Source organism: Drosophila takahashii, chromosome 2L (genome assembly GCF_030179915.1).
Source record: "Drosophila takahashii strain IR98-3 E-12201 chromosome 2L, DtakHiC1v2, whole genome shotgun sequence".
Taxonomy (NCBI): domain Eukaryota; kingdom Metazoa; phylum Arthropoda; class Insecta; order Diptera; family Drosophilidae; genus Drosophila; species Drosophila takahashii.
The window spans coordinates 2,900,506-2,927,272 of NC_091678.1; the positions used below are offsets into that span (position 1 = coordinate 2,900,506).

General features: G+C 40.1%; 3 protein-coding genes across 3 annotated transcripts; all 3 read left to right on the forward strand.

The window, feature by feature from the left end:
* Positions 1 to 14,180: 14,180 nt before the first annotated feature.
* LOC108062261 (uncharacterized) lies at positions 14,181 to 17,669 on the forward strand. Its single transcript, XM_017148849.3, has 2 exons — positions 14,181 to 15,258; positions 16,775 to 17,669. Exons 1-2 carry the CDS (start codon positions 14,278 to 14,280, stop codon positions 17,594 to 17,596), a joined length of 1,803 nt encoding a protein of 600 aa, XP_017004338.2. The 5' UTR covers positions 14,181 to 14,277; the 3' UTR covers positions 17,597 to 17,669.
* A 404-nt stretch (positions 17,670 to 18,073) lies between these two features.
* Vha16-5 (Vacuolar H[+] ATPase 16kD subunit 5) lies at positions 18,074 to 18,900 on the forward strand. The gene is made up of 2 exons (XM_044395097.2): positions 18,074 to 18,204; positions 18,257 to 18,900. Exon 2 carries the CDS (start codon positions 18,289 to 18,291, stop codon positions 18,862 to 18,864), a length of 576 nt encoding a protein of 191 aa, XP_044251032.1. The 5' UTR covers positions 18,074 to 18,204; positions 18,257 to 18,288; the 3' UTR covers positions 18,865 to 18,900.
* A 566-nt stretch (positions 18,901 to 19,466) lies between these two features.
* stc (nuclear transcription factor, X-box binding stc) lies at positions 19,467 to 25,418 on the forward strand. The gene is made up of 5 exons (XM_017148857.3): positions 19,467 to 20,210; positions 20,821 to 22,217; positions 22,956 to 24,029; positions 24,454 to 24,805; positions 24,870 to 25,418. Exons 1-5 carry the CDS (start codon positions 19,875 to 19,877, stop codon positions 24,969 to 24,971), a joined length of 3,261 nt encoding a protein of 1,086 aa, XP_017004346.2. The 5' UTR covers positions 19,467 to 19,874; the 3' UTR covers positions 24,972 to 25,418.
* Positions 25,419 to 26,767: the final 1,349 nt, after the last annotated feature.

The following is a 26,767-nucleotide window of genomic DNA, read 5'->3' on the forward strand; positions in this document are numbered from 1 at the left end:
AGTAAAAGGGTATATTGTATTCGTGCAAAAGTATGTAACAGGTAGAAGGAAGCGTTTCCGACCCCATAAAGTATATATATTCTTGATCAGGATCACTAGCCGAGTCGATCTAGCCATGTCCGTCTGTCCGTCTGTCCGTCTGTCTGTCTGTCCGTCTGTCCGTATGAACGCTGAGATCTCGGAAACTATAAAAGCTAGAAGATTGACATTTTGCATGCAGATTCTAGGAGTTCCTACGCAGCGCAAGTTTGTTTCAAAAGGGTGCCACGCCCCCTCTAACGCCCACAATCGCATATATACGATTTTAAAAATTTCAATATTTTGGAAAAGTAAAAATGCAGTTTTATTGTGTTTATCAATACCTATCGAAATGTAGAAGAAATTTTTTAAATCGGACCATTCGTTAAAAAGTTACGGCGGATCAAAGTTTTTCTCCATCTCTTTCGCACTCCCTTTAGCTGAGTAACGGGTATCTGATAGTCGGGGCACCCGACTATAGCGTTCTCTCTTGTTTTTTTTAAACTCTATCTATACTAATATAATTTTCAATTTTTTTTTAACTTCAAAAATTGAAAATCTTTATAAATAAACAAATATAGCCCTTCTAAAATGATATATGCGTAATTAAAAATTACTTGCAAAATTACCCATTCCCATTTTAAATTCGAAATTGCTGAAAATACATCAGTTGCGATAAATTTAAAATTATACAAATGAAAAAATTCCTCAACCAGAGGTTACCAATCAAAATGTCCGACTTGGAAATAAATCTGCGCAACAACCAAACGAAAAGTAACACCGAAATAATGTAGAAAGAGTTAGTTATGTAGGAAACCATAACGAGCTAACGTTGCTATATGTACTTGGTTTCAGTGGAGATCGCGAAGGTTGGTCAGATGATGACAATGATGATGGTGGTTGTGATGCGAACAAGGTGGCCACCAAACAGACAACGCTTTATGGGCGATATTACCGTAAGATAATGGACCAAAACTTTTTTGGGGCGTTGTCGAGAGAGAGAAACAGAGGTTGGTGAAATCGCTTGGGATTCGTATTCGTTTCGGAGGCTGGGGTCTCTGGGCACCTGACCCGAAAATGTTTCACATTGCGCGAGTTACAGTTAAACGCCATTTTTTCCATTGAATTTTGGCTGTTACTCTTTCTGAAGATCTCTTGTTACGGCGAGAAAGCAAGGTGCAAAAGAGTTGGGGAGCTGGGGAACTGGGATCCCAAATCCCATCCAGTAGCTGGCAATTTGTTTGTCCGAAATGGTTGGTTGGGCCATTAATATGGCCACAAAAGACTGGGGAGGTGGAAAGTCGGCGGAGGATGCCCTCGAAAATAAAATGAAACGAAAGAAACGGCCACGCCTCGAGGGCGCAACGGTAAATGGCCCCCAAGACTGACTGACTGAGCTTTGTTTTTTTTTTATTCGACATTTTTCTGTAGTTTAGTCAGAGAGTTGTGGAGTCTGAGTGACCCATGGTTTATTCACCTGTGCTCATAGCCACTGTGAGCTTAAATTAAAATTTAAATTGCTATAACATTCGTTGTTCGTTGTTGTTTATCTTAATGAAACTTTTTAAATCACTTTTAAGAGCGTCGGTCGGTTTGTCGGTCGGTTTTGTCGGCGGCTATTAAAGCATACGCTATATATAAAGCTCACACTCTCTCGGATCTCTTTGATTTAAATGCATTTAATTTTGAGGCATGTGAAAATTAATTACATTTAATTAGCCTGGGCCCCCATCCCGTTCCGTTCTGTTCCCCCAAAAAGTACGAGTTGCCGTTGTTTGCTTTTAATGGTTTGATAATTTCAATTTTCGTTTATCCCAATACTGAAAACACCCGGTAACGTGGAAACTAATAAAACTTTTAACTCATGCTCATCCAGTAGCTCCAACTTTATGGCCCCCTTCTCAAAAAAAACAGTACCGAAAGAGTAGAACGATCTTGAGTTTGCATTTTGGGGGAAGGTCACACGATTCTTTAATTGAATTTCAAACGAAATGTACTTGGGCATCGGCTGTTCGGGTTTCTTTTTCATAGCTAAACAAATTAAACGGAAGCAATGTTCTATTTTGTTTCTGTTTTACAAGTATTTAAATCTCAGTTGAACGTAAACCAATCGGCGAGTCTGGATTTTAATTCGTATTTAACTCAATTAAGGTCAACTTTTAGGGTGGTAGACCTCCTAATCTGGACCAAGGAAATCTGCTTTCAGAAGAATCTTGAAAATAGCTTAAGGTATTCATTTGGGTACTTCAATCACTGAATTGAATTACTATTACGTTGGTTTAAGATGGATAGGTGGATTGAGGTGGATCATTGGAATTCGAACTTCTTATTGATGTTTTATTTTTAGATCTTTAAAAATAAAACAAATTGTTGAAAATAGAATATTATATCATATATTGAAAATGTAATATTATATTTCCTTATTTTTAAAATATTGAACAAGCTTTAAAAGAAGCCTTCCTTTCCAGTAATAATATTTGTTGATTTCATAAAAAAACAAGAGAGAACGCTATAGTCGGGTTGGTGTCCCGACTATCTAATACCCGTCACTCAGCTATAGGGAGTGCGAACGCTGTGTCGGGTTGGTGTCCTGACTAATAATCGTAACTCAGCTAAAGGGAGTGCGAGGGAGATAGATATATGTTGACAATTTATAAAGCGTATAACTTTTTAATGAATGGTCCGATTTGAAAAATGTCTTCTACATTTCGATAGGTATAAATATACACAACAAAATTGCATTTATACTTATCGGAAATCTTTAAAGATGTGGGCGCGGGACCCATTTTAAAATCGTTAGTGGGCGATTGTGGGCGTTAGAGGGGGCGTGGCGCTTGGCTAAAATAAACTTGCGCTGCGTAGGAAGCCAAAGAATATGTGTGGGAAATCTCAACCTTCTAGCTTTTGTAGTTTCTGAGATCTCAGCGTTCATACAGACGGACAGACAGACAGACGGACAGACGGACAGACGGACATGGCTAGATCGACTCGGCTAGTGACCCTGATCAAGAATATATATACTTTATGGGGTCGGAAACGCTTCCTTCTAGCTGTTACATACTTTTGCACGAATCTAGTATACCCTTTTACTCTACACTCATAGAAATTTTTACCCTAAATCGCCCTAAAAAACTGACTTTTCGCCCGTGGATTTAGAAAATCGCCCATAAATCGTATCCGCTGGCGATTCGCCCGTGTATTTAGAAAAATTTTCTAAAAAATCCCGATGGAAATTTGGTTTAATTTAGGGTGATTTTTCTTGAAATAAGAAATATTTTCCTGTTTTTAGGGTGATTTGCCCTAATTTTAAGGTGTATTTTTCTAAAATTAAGGGCGAATTTTCTGATTTTATAGGCAAATGCCCTAAAAAATTAGACAAATTAAAAAAAATCGTGTTTGAGCATGCTTAACTGAATTTGGGAAGCATGTTTTTTTTTTAATCGTCTATATTCTGGGACTGCTGCTTTAATTAAACAACACCGGCGGAGGACACCGTTTCATATTATTGTATTGGTGTGTAGCTTATATGGGAGCTGCGTTAAGAGGGGGGCCCGATCTATACAACACAGCCGTTAGAACTGAAAAATCATGTTTGTAAACGAATTAGGGAAATAAATATGAGGAGAAAAAACAACTTACTTTTTTTGGTCGTTGCGAGAATCGAACCCACGACCTCTCGGTTTAGAGTCTAACGTCCTACCGCTGCACCACAGACCCATCGCGCAAGACAACGAACAAACTCTGCAGACATCTTATTTTCTTGAGGTCTACGTTATATTTTGACTAAAGGCAACTATATATATATATATTTTTTCCTGACGATTGTGACAATTAGTCCCGTTTTCTTGCCAGCAAACACAAAGATGCTTTTAACTCAGAACTCCCATACGTTTTAAAGGTTTAAAGACTACTTTAATTTAAAATTCGGACGAAAAAATGTCCTTAGTATTATAACGTTTACAAAAAAAAAAAATAAATAAAAATCAAGTTGAATCACACAGGGTTCGAACCCACAACCCCACGACCTTAGTCCTCATATAGCAAAGTTGAAAGCGCAAGTGATTAGACCGCTGGGCTACCGAATTTCACACTTTTGGAGTGATTTTTAAGGCGAATCGCCCTTGTATTTAGACAAATTTTAGAAAAAAAATTAGGGCAATTCGCCGTTGGATTTAGAAAAGGTCAAATCGAAGCAAATCGAAAAAATCGCCCTAATTATTAGAAAAATAGAAAAATTAACCCTAAAAATATTTTTTTATGGTCACCTGCCTTGAATTTATGGCAAAATTGTCGTGAAAATAGAAAATTTTTCTCAGTTCAAGGGCGAAAATTTTTTTAGGGCAATTTTCTAAAATGTAGAAAATTATTTTTATGAGTGTACGAGTAACGGGTATAACAACATAAAAGTAAGTAAAGTTCTTTCCATTAGCTTAGTTTAAAGTTCCAGGCTTTGCAAAAAAAACTTTAAAGTCGTTTCGTTTATTATAATGTTCTATAAGAACTCCCCATAAATCCGCCAGTCTCGACACCTGCCGTTCGTCATAAAGAAGACGATTCTATTCTGAAAGTGCCAGGTGACACCTAGGGTTAACGTCTATCATTTGACTTTTGCCGAATGACAATTACTTTTTGTACTCGAACATTCAAAATGGAACTTGTTTGTGTGGGGAAACCAGCGACAAAAACTGCTAAACAGAAAACCAAGAATGTTTTAGTGTGTAATTAAAGTAAATTTAATTAAACAGCAACATTGCAATTCTAGTGTCTCCTAGATCTTTTTAGAGATCTCTCTCGTCTAGTGACAATATTTATGGCACAGTTTGGCATTCGTATAACCAAAACGTGGTCCAAGCAACTAGATTTTCGAGATCGCCAAGAGCGCCGCGATCTCTTCATTTGCGGCACGTTGAAAACTGTCAACAATTTTGATGAAAATAATTGGCCCAGCAGCTGTGGGCGAGGACGGTACCAATTATGGTTACTGGGGGCGATAAAATGCGTACGTGTTCATAAATATTGTCAATTAGCGAGGGGCCAAAGGCTCAAACCCAAGCAGAAGATATAGCAGAACCGAAAGGAGCCAGCTAATTGCGAATTGCAACTGGAAACAAGTTACGCAACAATCATCAATGGGGATTGAGTTACATTTACGATCGCTAAACTTGAGATGCCTTCCTTCCACGCGGCGGCTGAGTTGATTGATCAAACGGTGACAATATGGCACTTACGGGTGCAATCAAAACGAGGATGGATCGAATCGATGCGCCCGCAATACGAGATCGGGGGATCCCCATACCCATTCCCATCCCATCATTATTTTATAAAGCGTGCTGACTGCATAGCAAAGCGTTGCCATTGCCCGAATGCCGCTTGATTAGCTCCCAGCTAAATGGCTATAGCTCCCAATTGGTTTTTACCTCCGATTGATGGGCACCTCTGGCTGTTGGCTGAACCACACATAACATTCCTCCCCCTGGCAGTTAATCCTTGAGTTAATTAAATTAATTAAACGTTACAATTGCCGCTTGGGGGATTTGAATGGCGTTAGCGAACTCAGAGGGCCATTGAGTAAATTATGGGTATGGTTAGTGCATAAAACTGACTGCGAGTGTTTCCTTATTTATTGGGGCATAATAAACAAGGAGAGAAAGGTGGGTGATAAAATGGAGACCCTCTGATATGTAGGTCAGTTGATTTTTTTAAGGGATTTATTAGAATGAATGCAATTTATGGATTTCCATTTCCTATATCAAAAGTAAAAAAAGAACATGTTGGGTAACGAAAGTAAATAGAGTTTTTGTTGATTTATTTTTTAGAGACATTCTTCTCTATAATATAAATCGAAAAAAAGAAGATGCCTTACATTAACATTTCTGAAAGTGTGAACCATAAATGCACTTCACATTGGGGACATAGCTTTAGTTCCGGCTACTCAAGCGGCAAAAACGTATTAAATAACTAAGTCAAATAACAGAACCATAAAATCGAGCTGAGGAGACGATGGATTTGGGTGTTAATCAATTATACGTCACTGGAAATTCGGAATTTGAAACTCGATAACTGCGACAATGGCCCAGCTTTGTGCCCAAACAGACCATGGCTGTGTTTTTTTTCTGGTCCAGAGAAACGGTAGCTTTTCGATCAAATGAAATATTGCTACACAATATTCGAATATGTGCTTTGTTTTTTTTAATTTTATTGGCATGCTAATGAAAAGAAGGGGCCGTAAAACATGAATAAATAAATTTGAGACTCGTGACATTTGTAAAATATTTTAGCGGCCCAATAAACCCAATTTCAGAGTTACACTAGTGATGGACCACCGCGTTGACCATATATATTTGCAAAGATAAGTGCTGGATAATTGCGCCAAAGGCTCGAAGATCGAAGAATGAAGCAGGACTGCGATTTTATTGTGGCTTTTTGTCGGTTCCGCATTTTTTCGAGCCAGGCGCCCGCTGATTGATGGTGAAAATGTAACCGTCACTGGCTACATATGAGGAGCAGCCACTGAAACTGACTGAAAGCCGACTGAAAACTGACTGACAAGACAGACAGATATCTCGGCTCCTCCGGATGTGAAGCCGTGAGGATGTTGACGTTTAACTGTGTCGCTAATTGGGCGGTTTTAACTGGCTCTTTTTGTTTAGTTCCCTCGTGCCAGTCCACTCGGTTTGCCTCCCCAACCTTTTGACAAATGACAATCAGCCGTGAGACATGGCCATCTATGTCCGCCAGACAGAAGTTGACTTCCTCTAGAGGCTCGCGAATCGCGATATCTGGCCTAGCGGTTCAATAGGAATGTAGGTCGCATTAAACAGCACTAATTAATGTCCAAACGCTTTAGACTCATAGCATTAGCTGTTTTAGCTCATTAAAATTCTTTTGTAAACTCTATTTATTGGAAAATAACGGACTGTTACGGTCAAGGGACTTGAATTATGTACAGACTTTTTGATATTTGGAATATAAAAATATTTAAAATATTTAGAAATACTTTACAGATTATACTGACAGAAAAATTGCATAAAAACAAAGGAAAATAGTAAATACAAATTTTAAAATTTCCTGCATCCATAAAATATTAAAGAAATTTGTTTTTGTTTTTTTTTTTAAGTTATCAGAAATTTCAAATCAATGTTAAATTTTTAAAACTCTTTAAAATTTAATGTCTAGGTTTTGCCTATGGGTTTTTGCTTTGCTGAACCATTTTGGAGCTTATAAAGCAAAGGATTAAAGTAATTATGGCCTTCAACCAACTTCAGGAATTCCTTCCATTCACTTATGAACTACTTGCTAACTTAACTTATTCATACGAACTTCTGCAAGGAATTTCCAACAGCATACTCCACTAAGCGATTTTCCAGAAATAACCAAAAGCAAAAACCTTTTCCTTTCATTAAACTTTAGTGTGGCCTCCTTTAAGCTCGACTCTCCTATGATTGACATGAAAATGCTTAAAGTTTACCTTAAAACAATGATAGAAATGTCGCCTAGATGCCAGCGCCCGACTTCAGAGTCACTTTTTGAAAGAAAAAAAAAGAAACGGGGGTCTGTAACCCAGAGTTATCCAGCACCTGCTGTTGTGCTGGTTCATTACACGAAATCTCGGCTTCTGAGTAAAACATTTTTTAATAAATATTATAAAATGGAAGCTGTCGGTGGCGGTAAAAAAAGAAACAAACACCTTACAGCAAAAATCGTTTACAAGAAAAACAATTAAACAAAAAAGACAAAAGCGCTGACAAAGAAACGCAGTTAAAGACCCTAAAAAATGTCAACTGTTTGTGGTGTTTTTTGTTTACCGCTTCTGGAAGCTGCTGTTGTCTGTGATTCCAAGTTGGATTCGGATTCAATCCCCATCCAACCTGGCATCCATGGGCTACACAGACCGAAACCGAGATGGAGTGGCCTCCTGGTCAGGCGGTCCAGGCCTGTCATAAAACAATTAAGTTTAATTTTGTCACCGTGCCCAGGCCCCAAGTAGCACCCATATATCCCAGTTTCAGCCTCCAGTCTCTCGGCAATTAACGCATGTTTCATAGTTGTTATTGTCGTTGCTGGGCTGCCCGGTAATTGTGCACCTGTTGCCGCCTTTTGTTACATGCGATGCGATGGAGGGACCCATCAAAACAGCCACTTACCATGATTTCTTTCATTCACATGTGGAATTAAAAAACCTTAGAATAAAATAGAGATCGCTATTGTCAAGTATCCAAGTTAAAGGGTGTCCTGAACCACCAACTCTTGAATTAAGAAATCGAATCCAATACATTTTTATAATCGACATTTTTCTTTAAATTTTAGTATTTTTATATTATTTTATTTTTATTACTTTTAAACAACCAAAGTTTAATAAATATATTTTAATATTCATAAAGCTGTATTTCGTATAAAACATTTTTTTTTTTATTTTAATTTAAGTTAATTTTAAGAACTCGGGAAATTTTAAAGATTCCGAGAGGTTTCTACTTTTTAAAAATTTCCAGCTAATTTTGGTTTGTGCTAACATTTAACATAGTCCAGGAAATGATTGCTTAGATCTTCATTTTCCTACGGAAAAAAACTTCCTAACTATTGTTAACTCGGTGCAACTGCGGCCACCTATTAACTTTTTATGATCCTTTTTTAGTTGGGTGTTTTTTATCATTTGTTGATAATAATTATGGTCATTTGTGATAATTGTGGGCTATTGTGTCATGTCTTGCAGGAGCTGGAGTTTTATTTCTCTTTTTTTTGTTCGTTTTCGTTTATCTTGACGCGCACTTTAGTAATAATTGTCATTAAGATAATTAGTTGACTGGTATTTCACTTGGCCCCTGGTCGCGTTGAAAGAGTTTTCAGTTTATTAAATGAAAAGCTATGACGAAACACGGAGGCAGCGGCGATCCAGAGATTTACGATGCCAGATTAGACGGCGTTTAGCCTGAGAAAAGTGAAAATCCTTTTCGGAAAAGGTCGTAAAGTGTGGGCCACCAACATACGCACAAGTCGTAAAAATGTTAGATTAAACGATTTTAATTGTGTGAAAATTAAGGAAATTATGAAACAGATCATCACTCTTTCTCAAGATTCATTCCGAGAATCCCCAAAATGGAGATAAATAAAGAATGAAGGCATGACAACTTCCTGATGTATGGCAATTCGGGGGCCATAAATCGCGATTGAAATGCTCGTTCATCTTATCGCGATTCAAACCGAGCACCACCCAAATAGTTTCGCACAAAGAACTCTCATAATTAAATTATGCAAATTTCGCACTCTCCGTTCGTCGGCGCCATCAAAGTCAGGCCATAAACCACCAAACCAAGTCAAGTCTACTAAAACATATAGTTTGTTTGCTTTTTTAGCTAGTGGATGGATCACCGCTTTTTGGGCGTTTTCCTTTCGGCAGATATAGAGACTTGTTAACCTGTCACATCGTTAAAGATTTGATTGATTTTGCTCAGGAAGCCAAAAACATCTGGGCGGTCCGGGCCACAAGATCTTAATGAGAAAATAATGTAGCGCATTTAAATGTGTGGCGAGGACCACTAAAGTTTATTGCGAAAAATGTTGGCTTTGTTGTTAGGAGACTGCACTAGAAGAAATTCAGGGAGATAAATTAAAATATGGTAGCTTGAAACAAAATTAACATTGACTCTAAAAAAAAATCGTAACTATCTCGGTAATCTAAAAATATCTAAAAATACATTACCTTAGAAAAAAAATTAGATTTGATTAAACATTATTACCAAACAGATTTTTCTCTATTTTAAACAATTAAAAATCTATTTTCTTTTGTTAAATTAAGAGTAACAAGGTTTATCCAAGGTAAAATACTCAATACATTTAAATTATTTAAATTATTAAAATTTAGAAAATATCACTATTAAGTTCAAAATAATGGCTTATTTCAAAATATTCTTTTCTTTTTTTGTAAATACTATTATTTCTTACAGTGTCTTTTTAGTTTAATCTATGCTCAAATTTGTAGTTAATCGTTCAATTTCGGACACAAACGACCAACAACAACGGCAAGCACAAACAACCTGTTTGCGTTGGCGACAACTTTGCATTCCCCTCGACTGAAGAAACATTTATTCCCCGTTGGGTTTGGTTTTGCTGTTGGTTTGGTTGTTTCTTTCCAAAGATTTATCACTATTCTCCACACAATTTCTCAATAAGCAGATCGGTCGCCGGTCTCGCTCGCACACTCAATCGCCATCCCGCTCACCCATTGGGATTCCAATGAAATGTGTTTTCGAATAAAAATGGTCCATGCGATGCGATCGAATTTAAATTGAAAAATTTGATTTTAATTCTTGCATTTGAAATGTGTTTTCATTAACATAATTAACGTCCGATTAAATGTTTAGTATCGCCCTCCCTCTCACTTTCAGCCTCTATCCCCCTCACTCCACTTGTCTACTTGTTTGTTTTCGTTTGAATTGTTGTAAAAATAAAATAAATTACACTTTAAGAGCAAAGAAAGTTCCCTTCGAAGACGTTGACAGCTATTCGTCAGTCCATTAAATTTGGGATTTTTTCGTTTTTAGGATGCATTAAAAGTCAAACGATCTCGGGCGTGTTCGTTTCTTCACTTTCGTGTGTTTGTTTCGATCTGGGGGGTCCATGGGGGGATTTAAGATGTTAAAAAACAAGGGGTCACCTCCCTTGATTTATGCTTGTGGCTCATTTATATTGAAATTTGATATATTCGAGCGCACGCGGTTCATTTTGCAAAAGCCGCCGTCTCCACTTCGTATTTTATATTCGAATTAATTGAAATGATTGTGATCTACAACATCGCCGAGCCATACGCCTCGCATTCGTATATATATAGTATAGCCACTTTGGATCTGTATATATAATTCATGAACATCTACTCTCCTTTGTCTCTGTCTCGTTTTCAGCGAACTTTTATTCCATCCATATAAATTATATCTGGGGTAGACAATAGTATAACACCTCCTAAATGCTGTTGTTAGGGCCCTGGTTAAGTTTTATTACCGTGGCCTGACAAATACATAAATGTTGTAGGGCGTTTAGATGGTTTTTTTGGGTTTCCGAAGGTGGGCTTTACTTTAGAATTTGCATGGATATTTAGGCCTTTTCTTAAGTACTTTCAAGAATTGCCGTCACATACAATAAATATTTAAAAATAAAGAGACTATTTTTAGATTATTAGTGGTTAAAATTATAATTTTTGATCAATTTTAATAATATATTTTTTTGTAAATTCTTTTTTAAATTGGAATAATATTTAAAATTATTTAGTATCAATTATTGAAATTTTTACAAAAATTTGATTTTTTTGTATGAACTATTTTTAATCATATAAAATATATTACAATTTTTGAAAATACATTTTGTGTTAATATTTTACTGATTTTTACCTGAAAAACCTTAACTTTTAAATTTTATATCGCACTTTATTTTCACCTTGAGAAATCAGCAACCCCAAAAAGGTCGTTTAATCTTAATGCCAAAATGTTGGTCCGACCATCGCTGGAAATAAACTTGGCAAATCAACACATTTGTCAAGCTACACATAACATCAGGCTCAGGAGCTGAGGAGAAGGTCCAAAGAACCCAAGATCCAAAGACCCCAAAGCGAAGAGAACAAAAGTTAAACTAAGGCAATTTAACGGAATCCGAAAGGAGAACGAAGTTGATCACCCGCTGACAGAAAATCACTTGGCAACGCGGCTGATCATTAACCGATAACACATGACATTAAAGAGGCTCCACAAAGAAGTTTTAAACGCACACACGGAATAAGATAAATGCCGACCACCCCAACAAAACCCCAATGATTCCGAACTCAGAATCTCCGACGACAATAACGAGCGGAAAATTAATAGTGTGAACAAAGAAGAAGATTCTGTGGGGGGAATCGTGAAGATCTGACCATCTGAGATAGGTATCAGCTTACATTGGAGCCCGAAGCCCCCCGTCTCCATAAAGACGACAGTAGTAAGGAGTTGGAAATTTGTCAAAATGTCAACGGGTGAAACAGTTTTGGAGTGGTTCGGGATTTTCGTATGGGGCAACCACGTAGCTTTTGTAAAACAAACCATTAGCAGCTAATAAACATTAGTCATGCGACAAAGGCAACAAAGTCTCCTGGCGACTGGAGTTTGGAGTTTTGGAGTCTCGGAGACTGGAGAAGTCCGATGATTTAGTGAGTGTAATTAAAACTTAAGTTTCCTTCGCTTCGCATATGTAAATAATCTGGCGGAATTCCGAGAAACGCCAGCCGAACCGAAAAACGAAATACGAAAAAAGAGTTTTTCAACTAAGGTTGAACAAGTTTTGTGGTGTCTTTGCTGGTCCGCCTATAAAAACATATATATAATTATAATGAATCGCCTGTTTAATCGAAATTTATGCAGATCGTGGGTAACCGAGGCGAGCAGCGCGTGTTGACAGTCCAAATATTATCAATCACGGGGTTCGAGGATCTGTTAGCCACTGTTCTTGGGGAGGAGGGGTTTTTCAGGTTTTCAGGTGCTTCTTCGCTGATAAGATCGTTTTGTAAGTGATCACGGACAAATCGTGTACAAGATTGCATAACCATGGCGACCATTAGAAACTCTATTCGGTAATTGGCAATTAAGAGCGGGACTCTCATCCTTGTGAGTCAGAAATGCACCTCCGTTCCATGTAGCTGTAAATGTATACCACTTCATTTGTTTCAGAAGCTTCCTTGAATTCTGCTTGTGTGTCACCATCTTTTGGTCTTACTCCATCCTCTGCGCATCCTCGGAGTCCTCCACTTTGGGATCCCTTGTTATTTATGAGCGCTTCGTCCAATCACAAATCACTTGGACTCGAGCATTTTGTTTTGCACATTTTTATAGTCGCTACTGATGCTATGCAAGTCAAAGAAGTTGACTTGGTCTTACTTGTAATGGGGCCTGGATTTAATGGCCAGAATTTAAAGGAAGTATTTATGTCATTCTAAGCCGTAAGATGTAACCAAATATTAAACTATTTTTCAGCAATCAAAAAGGATCATTATTTATAACTAGTATTTAATATTTAATTTTAATTTACTTTAAACCTCTTACTAAAATATACTTATAATGTATTCAAAAATCGTATTACTAAAGTCCCTAAATTATCCTAAACTGAGAGAAACATTTAGGGACTATAGTAAAAAGATTTTTTTTTAAATAAATTATAATTATAATTAATCCGATTTATTTTATGGAAGAAACGTACTCACATTTATTCATAATTTAAATATAATTTTTGAAATTTATAAACTGTTTTTAGATTTGTTGCTTTAAGAATTTGTAATTTACTTTGGAATGTTTTGAAAAGTAAATATTATATGATAGCCTTACGATAACTGAATACAAACTTCTACGAAATTATATTTTTCGCTTTAAAAGTCGAAAACTAATGTTTAGTCCGATTATGACAGAAGTTATTGGAACACTTTATCTTTCTATATTCGCAAGACTCTTCTTCTTCTAACATTCTCTCTTACATAATCTAGTTTGGATTCCATAGCATCTTAGTTATCAGTTCCTTCCCACACTTGCACACAACAAAAAAAAAACTGTGCCGTGACGAACCGAGTCACCTCGAAAAGATGATCGCTGCGCATGCGCATAACCGTAAGATTCACACATGCCTGGGAAACGGAATCGGATTCGGGCGAGGATGTGGATGTGGATGCGGATGGTGGATGTGCGCTGGATGCGGATGAGAATGTGGATGAGGAACAAGAGAAATACATTTTGAAAATTTAACGATGCGCACATTTTATTACCGCAATTAATTACAAAAACAACGCGGCCCAAAACGAAATCTTAGTCACTTTATCAGGAGGAGAAGTTCGGAGCGGAGGAACCGGGAGAAGTACGAAAGAAAGAGAGAAGAAGAGCGGATCCCAGAGATCTTCGGCTGGCGATAAGCTTTATGATAGATGTGACTAGTAGAACGCTACTACCAAATGGTTCTGGACTCTGAATTCTGGATTCTCGACCTGCAGATTGCAGCTACTCTCGTAATTGGAGGCGCGACACTTTGTCTCCAGCAGTCAAAGTTGGTTAGGAGAATCGAGAGGAGAGTCTTTCAGAGAGAAAAACCCGTTTCTCGACCAATTAAATTCGAGAGCGCGGCTTTAGGCCTGGCCAAAAAGACGATGACGGCTCAAAGCAGCCGTGAGTCCAGCACATTTCGTTTTTAGACGCGTAACGCGACAGTACGTCTCTGTAGATCCCGTAAAGCTATCGTAGAAAACCCTCCGGAAAACGGTAGTCTATGAGTGATTCTTCTTCGTCGCCGTGTAGAAGAAGAATGGGTTTCAAGCACGCCATGCTGCAGCGCAGTTACGATCTCTCACCCTCGCCGGCCCGCACTTCACCCATCCACCATGGAGTCCAGAATTTGGGCGCCAATCCTCAAAATCAACCGGTTCAGGTGACCGACTTTAGTATAAGTAAAATCCTGGGCAAGGATCGCAAACCCAGTCAGGATACGAGCACTAATATACTGGATCTCTCAAAGAGTAGCAGTATTAATACTACTGTTAGGAGTCCACAACCTGTGGGATCTTCACCCTATGGAGGCTACTCCATGTTGCCACCGGATCTGGTGGCCATGGCCAATGCCACCAAGTTTTATGCCCAGTTCTTCCCGCACTTATTGCCCGCCTATGCGGCAGCTGCAGCGGCGGCTTCGGGAATCAGTACACCACCCACATCGCCCTACCATCCGAATCACCCGAATCATCAGAATCATCCGAATCCGCAGCAGAAACGCTTCTTTGCACCCTATGTGATTAATGGACAACAGAATAACGCTCCACTTTTGCGTCCCAAAAGCACCGCCTGCACTCGACCCGATTGCCTGGAGTGCCTGGATTACTACCAAAGATTGCAGGCCGGTGGCTACAAGCAGGCCACGCCCCTCATCTCACCCGCCGCCTCCTCCGTCAGCAGTTCCAGCGGTTCGGTGCGTCCAGTAAGGGATCTACTCATGAGTTCCGCCGCTGGGGGAGCAACAAACATCTCACTGACCACCGTGACCAATCTGAGTCTCAGTTCGGTTCATCAGCAGACGCAAGCCGTCGGAATGATGCCCAAAATGGCAAATGGAGGAGCACTGGTCAACACAGCCGTCGGTAGTAACAGTGGTGGAGCAATTGGAGGTATTGGAGTCTACAATCCAACTGCCGCCGAGGAAATCAGCTACAAGTGCAGGATTTGCGAGAAGGTCTTCGGGTGCTCCGAAACTCTGCAGGTGAGATCTTGGTTTAAAATCAAATCAGAAAGAAACATTATTAAACATCACCAGGAATATTTGGAAAAATATAAAGTATCTTAATCTAAAGTAATATTTCTGACTATGTAGTATTTAGTTTTTTACAGTATATTAATTTAATCTAAAAAATCTAGTCATTTTTATTGATTTGTGTAGTAATAAAATACATAATTAAACTAAAAATAATAACATAAATTACTAAAATATTTTTTAATTTGTTTAGTGATAGTAAAACGAATTTTAAAGTCTCAAAACCATTTCCATAGGCTTTCTTATAAATTTAAAAACTTTTTAGCACTTTCAATAACAATTTTATGGAGCTACCTTTATTTACTTTTACAGTTTTTTTGACTTTAAGGGTAACTGAGCATTAGGAAATTAAAATTTTTGGGGGCTTATAAGTTAAAAATTCAATACAAATTACAAAAAAAAAATACATTCAAGGTTTATGTACTTACAAACAAACATTTAGCAAAGACAAATGTATTTTTTCCAGCAAATTATGAATGACAAATTAAGTATACTTAACCGTTTAACAACGGGTTTCAAAATATTTATCGCAATGCAAAACGAGATTGTGGGAAACATTTAATGGATTACTGCCGATCTAAATTGTTCACACCAGTTTAAGTATTATTAATGCTATTGCATTAAAACATTTTTAGGAATCAAATTCTTTCGAAAACAAAATGTATTGCAAGAACATTATTAACCTTTTATATAGCCATACATCAAATGAAATATCGTTCATCCAATCCTTAAAGATCCACCCAAAACGGGTTTCCTAGCCAACCCGAGATACCATCTGGAATAGGGCGGGGCCTCAGCAAAAGCGGAGAAACAGAGATCCAAAGATCCAGAGGGCGGAGCTCCAAAGAGAAAGGTTGAAGAGAGAGCGGCGGAGAATCGAGCGCCTTATGCAAATTATATCTCGAAAACGATCCGTTCAAAATGGAGTCGGCCAAAAACAGAAGCGGGCCAAGAAAGAGAGAACTGGTTTTACGCATGGGTGCAGGGCAATCAGCCACCAGCAGCTACCAGATATTAAACGTTAGAAAGAGAGGGCAGTCGGTAGAGCAAGCGAGAGGCACTCACAAAATGGCCACGGAGAGAAAGAACAGTAATTTCAGTTGCCAACTCAATTATAAAAAAAAGTTATTTTTATTTCTCGAAAAACGTAGAATTGCTGAATTAAGAATTTATGGTTTTTTATCTCTTCGAAAATACTTAGATTTATTTATGGTCAATAGTTTGTAACAAATATTTGTCCTGAGCTTTAAAAATTTGCAATTGATTGAAATTAAAAGTATATTTTCTAGATTTCTTTCTAACTTTTTACATGTTACATGTTTTTGAAGCTTTTTTTTATTTATTATTAAAAATCGGTTTTATAAGCCTATAGTCTCATGTAAAATTTTAACAATTATTCTTAAAAATCAATCCTAAATTGTAAAACATAATTATTTATTTGTATTATTTTTTTCTCCCTTTTCAGGCGCACGAAAAGACGCATAAATCGCCGCGTTACGAGTGCGCGGATTGCGGCAAGGGCTTCTCGCAGCTGCGAAACTACAAGTATCACCTGTCCGTCCATCGGGGAACCAAGGAGTTTGCGGCCGAGTGTCCCGAGTGCGGAAAGACCTTCAACGATAAGGGATATCTGAGTAGCCACCTGAAGATCCATCGGAATCGCAAGGAATACGAGTGTCCCTATTGCCCGAAGTCCTTCAACCAGCGAGTGGCATTCAATATGCACGTAAGGATTCACACGGGAGTAAAACCGCACAAATGCAACGAGTGCGGAAAGCGGTTTTCCCGGAAAATGCTGCTAAAACAGCACATGAGAACACACAGCGGGGAGAAACCGTATCAGTGTTCGGTGTGTGGAAAGTCCTTTGCCGATCGCAGCAATATGACGTTGCATCATCGATTGCATTCGGGAATCAAGCCTTTTAGCTGTCCCCTTTGCCCCAAGGCCTTCACCAAGAAGCATCATTTGAAGACCCATCTGAATTATCACACGGGCTGCAAACCCTACGTATGTCCGCATCCCAATTGCAATCAGGCCTTCACCCAGTCGAGCAATATGCGAACCCATGCCAAAAAGTGCCAGTATCGTCCGCTAGATGGTGCCACCACTGCAGTACTTCCGCCGCCTGGAAAGGCTCCTCAGCAGGTTCATCCATCATCCACTTTATCCCTAGCCATGGCTCCCACTTTTGCTATGCCTCCACCACCTGGACCTTTGAGTCTGCCACCTGGAGCGGCTCAACCACCCACTCAGCAAACCCTGCTCAGCAATCTCAGGACATTCTGAATCGAGGGATAGAAGTATCTACCAAAATTATAGCATTTACCAAGCATAGTTCTTCCATGGTTGTTATTCATCTTAGCTTTAATACTGAAAATCTTTAAATCAGTTTTGTCAAAAAAAAATTGAAGTTAAAATTAAAAGTTTTTAAACGAGAAAAAAATGAAAAAAGGGTTGTCACAGACAGACCAAATTATAGAAAAAATCTATCTTCCATAAGTTAAAAAAATTATTTTACAAATTTTTTTTTTGGTGTTTTAAAACCCAAATAAAATGTAAAACTTTTTAGATGCAAAAATATTTAACTTAAGAAAATGTTGTATAAAACCATATTGAAATAGAAAAATGTTTTAAAAGTCAATCTTGCCTTTGTATTTATTTTAAAGTATGTAAGCTTAAGAATTTCGAACAATAAATTCGCTTAGTCAATAAATATACAATCATATAAACCATAAACATTTTGAAAAGGCTTTTAGTTGCAACGTTCAAAATAATAACTTTTTCAATCTAGTAGCCATTCGGTTTTCTATTCAAATCGGACTGTAAATTTCCGATTCTTAAGTTTCGAATGATTCAAACGAAATACAGAAAGCATATAGAGCATTCTCAATCAAGTAATTATCTGTTTTATTTCTATAACTTTTAGAAAAAGTTTTTTCTTTTAAGCTCGTATTTAGCAGCATCTAAAGCTTAGCAAAATGGAGGGTGTACCATCAACGAAAAATGGAACGGGTTCACTGGACGTCATGGGGCTGATTGAAAGCCTGCAGTTGAAGGAAACAGCCGACACATCTTTGATGCTGGATCGCTATCCACCATACTCGCCTTTCTTTGGCGTGATGGGCGTCGTTTTTTCCAGTGTACTTACCTCAGCTGGTGCGGCCTATGGAACCGCTGTTTCCGGAACAGGAATCGCCGCCACAGCCGTAATGCGTCCGGAATTGGTGATGAAGTCGATTATTCCGGTGATTATGGCGGGAATCATTGCCATATATGGATTGGTGGTATCCGTATTACTTTCTGGTGAACTGGGACCTTCGCTCAAGTATTCGCTGCCCACTGGATATGTTCACCTGGCCGCCGGTTTGTCCGTGGGATTCGCTGGGTTGGCCGCCGGTTATGCGGTGGGTGAGGTGGGCGACGTGGGTGTGCGACACATCGCCCAACAGCCACGCCTCTTCATCGGCATGATTCTGATCCTGATTTTTGCAGAGGTTCTGGGTCTTTACGGCCTCATTATCGGTATTTATTTGTACACTGTGAACATTAGGTAATTTATTAAAATAACAGCTTAATAAATAAAACATATGATGAACATAAAATATAAATTATTTCTTTATTACTTGTTTCACTTGTCGAGCTCTAAAAAATTTCGACAGATTCTATTTCTCAATTTTAAATTAGTGTTTTTCCTTGAAAAAATTGAAATATCTAATCAATTTTGTAAAAATATAGATCACTTTCAAGTTCTAATCTAAATATTTCACTAATATTATAATAATTCCCTTGTTTCTTTCTGTTTAAATCACAAAATAGTTTTGAGCTAATATTTTTTCCAGTTTACATACTAACGTTGGTTTTTAAGTATTATATTTTATAAATATTGTGATTCTAAATTATATTAATAATAACGTCCTTTAATTATTTTCCTCCCTTCTCATAAAGCTAATAAAAGTTAATATTTTTGAATTAATGCGGGTTTTACTCTTCTTCTTCTGTTTTAAACCAATATTGCCAGACTTTTTTCACTAAAGTTACCAGTGTTTCATTTAACAGTAGCGAGGACACCCTCCTCTTTTAGCAGAGACACCCTCTTTATTGGGAGGCATTTCAGCGTGACCGTATACGGCAAACAATTTATCGATACATCTGCGGCACATCCCTAACTGAAATTTTGTTATCGATACACTTCTCAAAAAGGGACAAGCTGATATAAAATATATAATTTAAGCAGAAAATACGCAGGAAGCGGTTCAAAACCAGCCAAGAAGTGCCCGCGGAGACAGGCGGCGAGGCGTTCCGTTCACCGGTTACAGGAATTTACCAAAACCCAACCAATCAGAGCTTTCGTTTGGGGACAATTTCGCCATCGGGGCCAATTTCATCAGTGCACACGTGTCTGGAGCTTTGCTGGCCAGCGGACTACTCCTCCGTGGATTGCGGACAATCCCGGAGACGGGCTGGCAGATGCCCAGCAGCCAGCGGCGGGCAAAAGACAGGGCAGCAGCGAAAGGAGTTGCAGGAGCAGGATCATCGAGAGCGTCGGCAGATCAGCGGATCTCCAATGGCGGAGTACTGGCAGCAGTTGACGAATGGCGGTGGAGAAGCAGGATCGGGTGTCAATGAGTCACCTGCCTGCAATGGAGCTCCCACCAACAACTCGCATGGCAACAACAACTATGTGAACTTCAATCAGTTCATCATGCAGCACAATCTGGGAGGAGGAGGAGGCGGTGGCGGCGTAGGAGGAGCGTCCTCCAATGCTGGAGGAACCATGCAACATCCACTGGCCAGCAGCAGTAGTAATAGCAACACTAACTACGCCCTCGGCGGCGGCGGAGGAGCCTTTGGACTGAATCCACCGGCGGCAGCAGCCGGAAACTCCAACAACTTTGCGAATGTGAGTCATGCTCAGAAAGGAATTATAAAAATGTTTAGGAATTTCCTATCTTATAAAGTAGTATTTTAGCGGTTTGTATTGTTGGATTGTATAGTAATTAAAACATGTTTCACCCTCTAAATTAGATTTAATCTTAATCAGCTTCTGTACTTCTGTTTCCATGCGATTTGCACGAACAGTTAAAGTGATAACCGAAATTTTTTAATAGAGTTTCATTTTTGTAACTTTTTGGTGGAACAAGATAGCTACCTTACAATTATCTTTTTTGTTTTTCTAGTTTTTTTTGAGCTTAATGGTTAATATTTAAATTATTATAAGTTGAGATTTGAGAAAAGGTTGCTTTTATAGAATTTTTTTGATTACTAAACAATTTAGTTAGCTTTTGGTAAGAACATCGCTTCTGGAGTTAGCTTAAAAAATGTTTAATCCCTTCTTTACAATAGTTTTACTTCAATTTAGCATTATTTGTTTATTGTTAATCAAATAGTTTACTTTAGTTGTTTTAACAAAAAGTCGAAACAACTAATTACTGCAATAAATAAATGAGCTTTCCCTATCTTAACTATATATTTCCATATCACAACTAATAAACTCCCTTTTTATCCCACAGTTTTACTCGCAGCCCATCTTCCCATCGTATCAGAATGGCGATGGCATCGCTAGCGCCGCCTTCACCAACGCCTACGGATCAGGTTCGGGACAACCGAGTGGCAGCAGCAACTTTTCGAGTCTTTACACGCCGTTCGGCAACAATCCGTTTGACTTTAGCGCTTCCAAGCTGCAGGCCTCGGCGCCCGAATTTGTGCCCAGTCTGGCCAAGCTGAGTCTGAGTGAGACGACGCCATCAGTAGCCACAATAAATGGGAATGGAAACGGAAACAGCACTGCCAGCCAACAAGAGACTGCCATGAATGAGCCGAGGACCAGAAATCAGCAATCCGAGCAAACAGCCGAGCGAGGAGGAGGCAACAACCACCGCTCGAATCACAACTACGAAAGGGAGCGCGATTCGCGACCGGGAAGCACGCGGCAGCAGCGCCGCTCTGACTACCGCGACGAGCGAGAGGATCGCTACGAGCGGAACGATCGCCGGAGGCCGCAGAAGCAGCAGCGCTACGACAATCATCGCAGCAACAAGCGAAGGGATGACTGGAATCGAAACAGGGATCGCATCAATGGGTTTCCCCGAGCCGTCGATGATCTGGATACGAGCAACGAGAGTGCCCAGCCGTCGCCCGAGAAGCAGTCGCAACAGCAGCAGCAAATATCCCCCCGGAGAGCTCCTCCTCCGCCGCCAGCGGATAACGAGAAGCTGTCGCAGCGGGAGAAACTCATACGCGACATCGAACAGCGGCGACTGGAGTGCCTGGTCTGCGTGGAGGCCATCAAGGCACATCAGCCGACGTGGTCGTGCCAGAACTGCTACCACTTGCTGCACCTCAAGTGCACCATCACCTGGGCGAGCAGCTCCAAGTCGGATGTGGGCTGGCGCTGTCCCGCCTGCCAGAATGTCCTGCAGGAGCTGCCGCGCGAGTATCTCTGCTTCTGCGGGAAGTTGAAGAACCCACCCGTTTCGCGCACCGAGTTGGCCCACAGTTGCGGCGAAGTTTGCTGCAGGATTGAGGGTTGCAGCCATGCCTGCACTTTGCTCTGTCACCCGGGACCTTGTCCTCCTTGTCAGGCCAATGTCGTTAGGAGCTGCGGCTGTGGACGCAGCTCCAAGACCATGCAGTGCGCCATGAAGGAGGAGCTCCTCTGCGGCGAGATATGCGACAAGGCTCTGAACTGCGGCGAACATCGCTGCCGCGCCGAGTGCCACGCGGGCAAGTGCGCAGCCTGTCCGGAGCAGGTGGAGCAGCACTGCCACTGCGGCAAGCAGGAGCGCCAGGTGCAGTGCACGCGCGAGAACCAGGACAAGCGCAGCTACTCCTGCAAGGAGAGCTGCGGCAAGCCGCTGCCCTGCGGCAACCACAAGTGCAAGGACTCCTGCCACGCGGGCAGCTGCAGGTGAGAATATATTTTTAGTAATGATCTGTCTTTCCTAAAGTGCATTAAATAGGTCTGTAAGCTTAATTACAACATTTTCCAGGAACTTCCTATCTTATAAAGTAGTATTTCATTGGCTTCCAGTTAGATTGTATAGTAATTAAGACATGTTCCACCCTACGAATTAAATTTAATCTTGATCAGCTTCGTACAGTTTCTATGCAATTTTCACGAACAGTTGAAGTGATAATCGAAATTTTATAATAGACCTTAATTTTGGAAACTATTATGATAGCTTTGTTGTTTTTCTAGATAAATAGTTCATATTTTTTTTAATTAGTTGAAATTTAGATTTGAGAAAAGTTTGATTTTGACGAATTTCGTTGATTTATATTATATTTAATTTAAATTAAGTTATATTTAAAATTTTATTTAATTAATATATTTTGCTTAAACTAAGATTTGTAGACTGCAATTTGGAAACCAATTGTAAAAATGTCCTAGCAACTTCTTAAATATTCGTTGAACTTAAACAAAATTGTAAACTTTTTGCGCTGAAATATCTATTTCCTTTGCTTAAAATATGCGCATTAAACAAGTCTTTAAAATACAACAAAAAAGTCGTACTAAACTTAAGCTTTCAACTTTTATATCAGTCAATTGTATGCTAAAATATGCAAAGCACATTCAGCTGGGTCTCTTTCTACTATTCGTAGGTTACTTTAAAGTATATATCATTAAACAACTTCCTTTTTCCAGGCCCTGCAAGCTCAGTCCCGAGCAGATAACCAGTTGTCCTTGCGGCAAGATGCCTGTACCGCCTGCCCAGCGCTCCAGCTGCTTGGATCCCATACCCACTTGCGAGGGCGTCTGCTCGAGGACGCTGCGCTGCGGCAAGCCGGCGCATCCGCATCAGTGCGGCAGCAAGTGCCATTTGGGCCAATGCCCGCCGTGTCCCAAGCAGACGGCGGTGAAGTGTCGCTGCGGCCACATGGACCAGATGATCAAGTGCCGCCAGCTGTCCAGCCGGGCGGACGATGCGCGCTGCAAGCGTCGCTGCACCAAGAAGCGCAGCTGCGGCAAGCACAAGTGCAACGCCGAGTGCTGCATCGACATCGATCACGCCTGTCCGCTGCCCTGTAATCGAACCTTGAGTTGCGGCAAGCACAAGTGCGATCAGCCCTGTCACAGGGGCAATTGCCCGCCCTGCTATCGCAGCAGCTTCGAGGAGCTCTACTGCGAGTGCGGCGCCGAGGTGATCTATCCGCCGGTGCCTTGTGGCACCAAGAAGCCCATCTGCAAGCGTCCCTGCTCGCGCTCACATCCCTGCGAGCATCCGCCGCAGCACAACTGCCATTCGGCGTCCACGTGTCCGCCCTGCATGATGTTCACCACGAAGTTCTGCCACGGCAACCACGAGCAGCGCAAGACCATTCCCTGCTCGCAGCCCAACTTTAGTTGCGGTTTGGCCTGCGGCAAGCCGTTGCCCTGCGGCCGCCACAAGTGCATCAAGCCGTGCCACGAGGGCGCGTGTCAGTCGGCCGGCGAGATCTGTCGCCAGAGCTGCACCAAGCCGAGATCAAACTGCGGACACAAGTGTGCGGCCGCCTGTCACGAGGGATCGTGTCCGGAGACGCCCTGCAAGGAGCTGGTGGAGGTTCAGTGCGAGTGCGGCCACCGGAAGCAGAGCCGCAGCTGCCAGGAGCTGGCCAGGGAGCACAGTCGCATAGCCACCGCTCAGCTGGCCTCGTCCATGGCGGAAATGTCGCGGGGAAACTACATGGAGCTCAGCGAGATCTTGGCCCCCGCCAAGGCTAGCAAGTCCAATAGAACGTGAGTGGTTTGGATTCATTGAATTATTTAGATTTTTTTAATTTATATAAATGAATTAATTAGAATTTTGAGTTTAATAGAATTGAATGAATGAATGGCATGAATTCCGAAATAATTCAAACGACCATTTATTTTAAAGAAGAAAGGACCATTATTTTGTGATTAAATCTGCCTGAATTTTATTACTATGCAGTTAACATTGATTTGTTAAAAATGTTCCACTTTTTGTTCTCAAAAGAAAGCACAAAAAAAATCTGGCAAATTGAAAAAATTCATTATTCATTCATTTCGAAATGAATTAGAAAAGCGTTCAATTTATTTCACATTGAATTGAATTAAACAAAAATTGAATGATTCACGCAGGGCTCTAGTTTTGATTATCCATATATAAAACATAAACAATAATCATATTAAATTTCTTTAGCCTGGATTGCAACGACGAATGCCGTTTGCTGGAGAGGAATCGTCGTCTGGCTGTGGCCCTGTCCTCAGGTAATCCAGATACCAAGCAGAAATCCCTGACCAAGTACTCGGAGTTTGTGCGTGGCTTCGCCAAAAGGAACCCAGCGCTGACCAAGAGCGTTTATGAGACGCTGACTGATCTGGTCAAGCTGGCCAAGGAGAGCAAGCAGCGGTCGAGAAGCCACTCCTTCCCCACGATGAACCGCGAAAAGAGGCAGCTGGTGCACGAATTGTGCGAGATATTTGGCATAGAGTCGGTCTCCTACGACAAGGAGCCCAATCGCAATGTGGTGGCTACGGCCCATAAAGATAGGGTGAGTTTACCTCAAACTTACATGGTTATACATATACTTATTTGGCTTTTATATATAATTGCAGTGCTGGTTTCCTGCCACGAGCATCATGGAGGTGCTGGCCCGCGAGTCCGGACAACGCCGAGTCCCGGTGCCGAGTAACAATGCATGGGGCTTGAAGAAGTAGAGCGAGCCGATCCCTTTGGATATTTGTATACAGAGATATTCTATGTTTAATCGTTGGCGCTGGAATGTAATACTTTAAAATGGATGGTAGAGAAAGAGAGAGGGAGCAGAAATGGAGCCTGGTTGAAGATATTGATTGATCCTGCACAGAGGGGAGAGCCACACAGATGCGCTGCGAGGACAATACACAAGGATTATGATTATTGCCGTTATCACGTATATTTTGTAAATTATAACGAATGTTAGTTGAACCCTAGAATGCTAAATGTTGAATACTGGAATGGAGTGAACTCGATATGCGCAGGCACAAATATGAAGAATGCTGTTAACCAATCTGTTGTACGATGAATTTATCCAAAATTGAAACCTTCTGACCACGTTGCATCTAATTAAATAGAGAGAAATTGATCAGAGGGATAAATAAATGAGTAAATAGAGCAGAGGGCAATTATGGCGTTTCATTAAAGGGTGGGGTTAATAATACAATTTAATATCATAAAATATTTTTTATTTATATAAATAATTAAATCTTGATTTTAATTAATGTTTTACAAGTACAAGGCTTGTGAAGTAATAAATGTAATATCATATTTACGAATGTTAATGAAATAATACTTATTTCATCTTTTTGAATTTTCTGAAAGTTAAGGCCAATTAATGTAGCAAAGAGCTTTACTTTTACCGCTTGTGAAATAATAAGTGTAATATTATATTTAAGAATGGTAATGAAATAATACAATTTATTTCATCTTTTTGAATTTTCTGAAAGTTAAGGCCAATTAATGTAGCTAAGAGCTTTGCGAAGCTTTATAATTCATATTATTCCGCATCACTTAGCTTTTAACAGTTAAGGTTCAGTGCTGCAAGGCGTTATTACCTATACGGCGCTCGATTTTGAAAAATTATTCTTAAAGATATATATTTAATTTTGAATTCAAAAATAATGTAATAAAAAGCAGCTTATAACCGAATATATAGAGCCTATAATGTGCGACTCGCCTCACCATTAGATGATTAAAGTAGCAGGGCAGGGAAATTAACCCAAAACGGAGGTGCTCAAGGGATATTCCACCTGCCGGTATTCCGAGGACCCAGTAGTCGAGGAAACTAGAAAATAACCTCAACCCCCCAAACTGCCCACAAGCCAACTCATCTCGTTTCGGGCTATGGGCACACGCTTCTAATTTGTTGCCATTGCCGTTGCCATTTTCACGAAAAACAATAAGCGGCGCCTGGGGAATAATGCCAAAATAAAGATGAAATGTTACGACAAGTCAGAGTGGCGGCGAGTGGGGGATTCCCCGGGATGAGAATACACTCACGCACTCGGCGGATCCGGAACCGGGGGATGAGATGGTATGTAGAGGCAAAAGGCAAGTCGTATATGAATATAGACCTGACATAATGAGCAGCCTATAAGCGAAATGGCCCTCCCACTCCCCCTTCCCAAGATGTGTGCGTAATTTGAATTTAGTCTGCCAGGGAGTTTATTAACAAATACAAAGAAATCCGGACGGTGCGGGGGCTGAAATGAGCGAAAAATAAAGAAAGCCTTCAAGGAGGGGCTTTGGGTTTTTGGCTTGGGTGGGGTGGAAAATAATTCCAGGGAGATTAAATTGTACTTGGAATCTTTGGGGTTTGGGGCCGCGAGATTTTCGCAGGGGGAAAGAGTTCATTTTGGGTCAATTGTAACCACTGGCTGGCTGTACGTATATATAAAATGTGTGTAATTTTAATTATGTGTTATGGCAAGTCAGAAACAGAATAAAAAAAAAAATGAACAGCAAGCGGAATGGC

Bases quoted from the DNA above. Each gene is read 5' to 3' on its own strand.
- LOC108062261 (XM_017148849.3), top strand. From the start codon at position 14,278: ATGAGTGATTCTTCTTCGTCGCCGTGTAGAAGAAGAATGGGTTTCAAG. The intron at 15,259-16,774 runs GTGAGATCTTGG...CTCCCTTTTCAG, and splicing joins GGTGCTCCGAAACTCTGCAG to GCGCACGAAAAGACGCATAA.
- Vha16-5 (XM_044395097.2), top strand. From the start codon at position 18,289: ATGGAGGGTGTACCATCAACGAAAAATGGAACGGGTTCACTGGACGTC.
- stc (XM_017148857.3), top strand. From the start codon at position 19,875: ATGGCGGAGTACTGGCAGCAGTTGACGAATGGCGGTGGAGAAGCAGGA. The intron at 20,211-20,820 runs GTGAGTCATGCT...TTTATCCCACAG, and splicing joins ACTCCAACAACTTTGCGAAT to TTTTACTCGCAGCCCATCTT. The intron at 24,806-24,869 runs GTGAGTTTACCT...ATATAATTGCAG, and splicing joins CTACGGCCCATAAAGATAGG to TGCTGGTTTCCTGCCACGAG.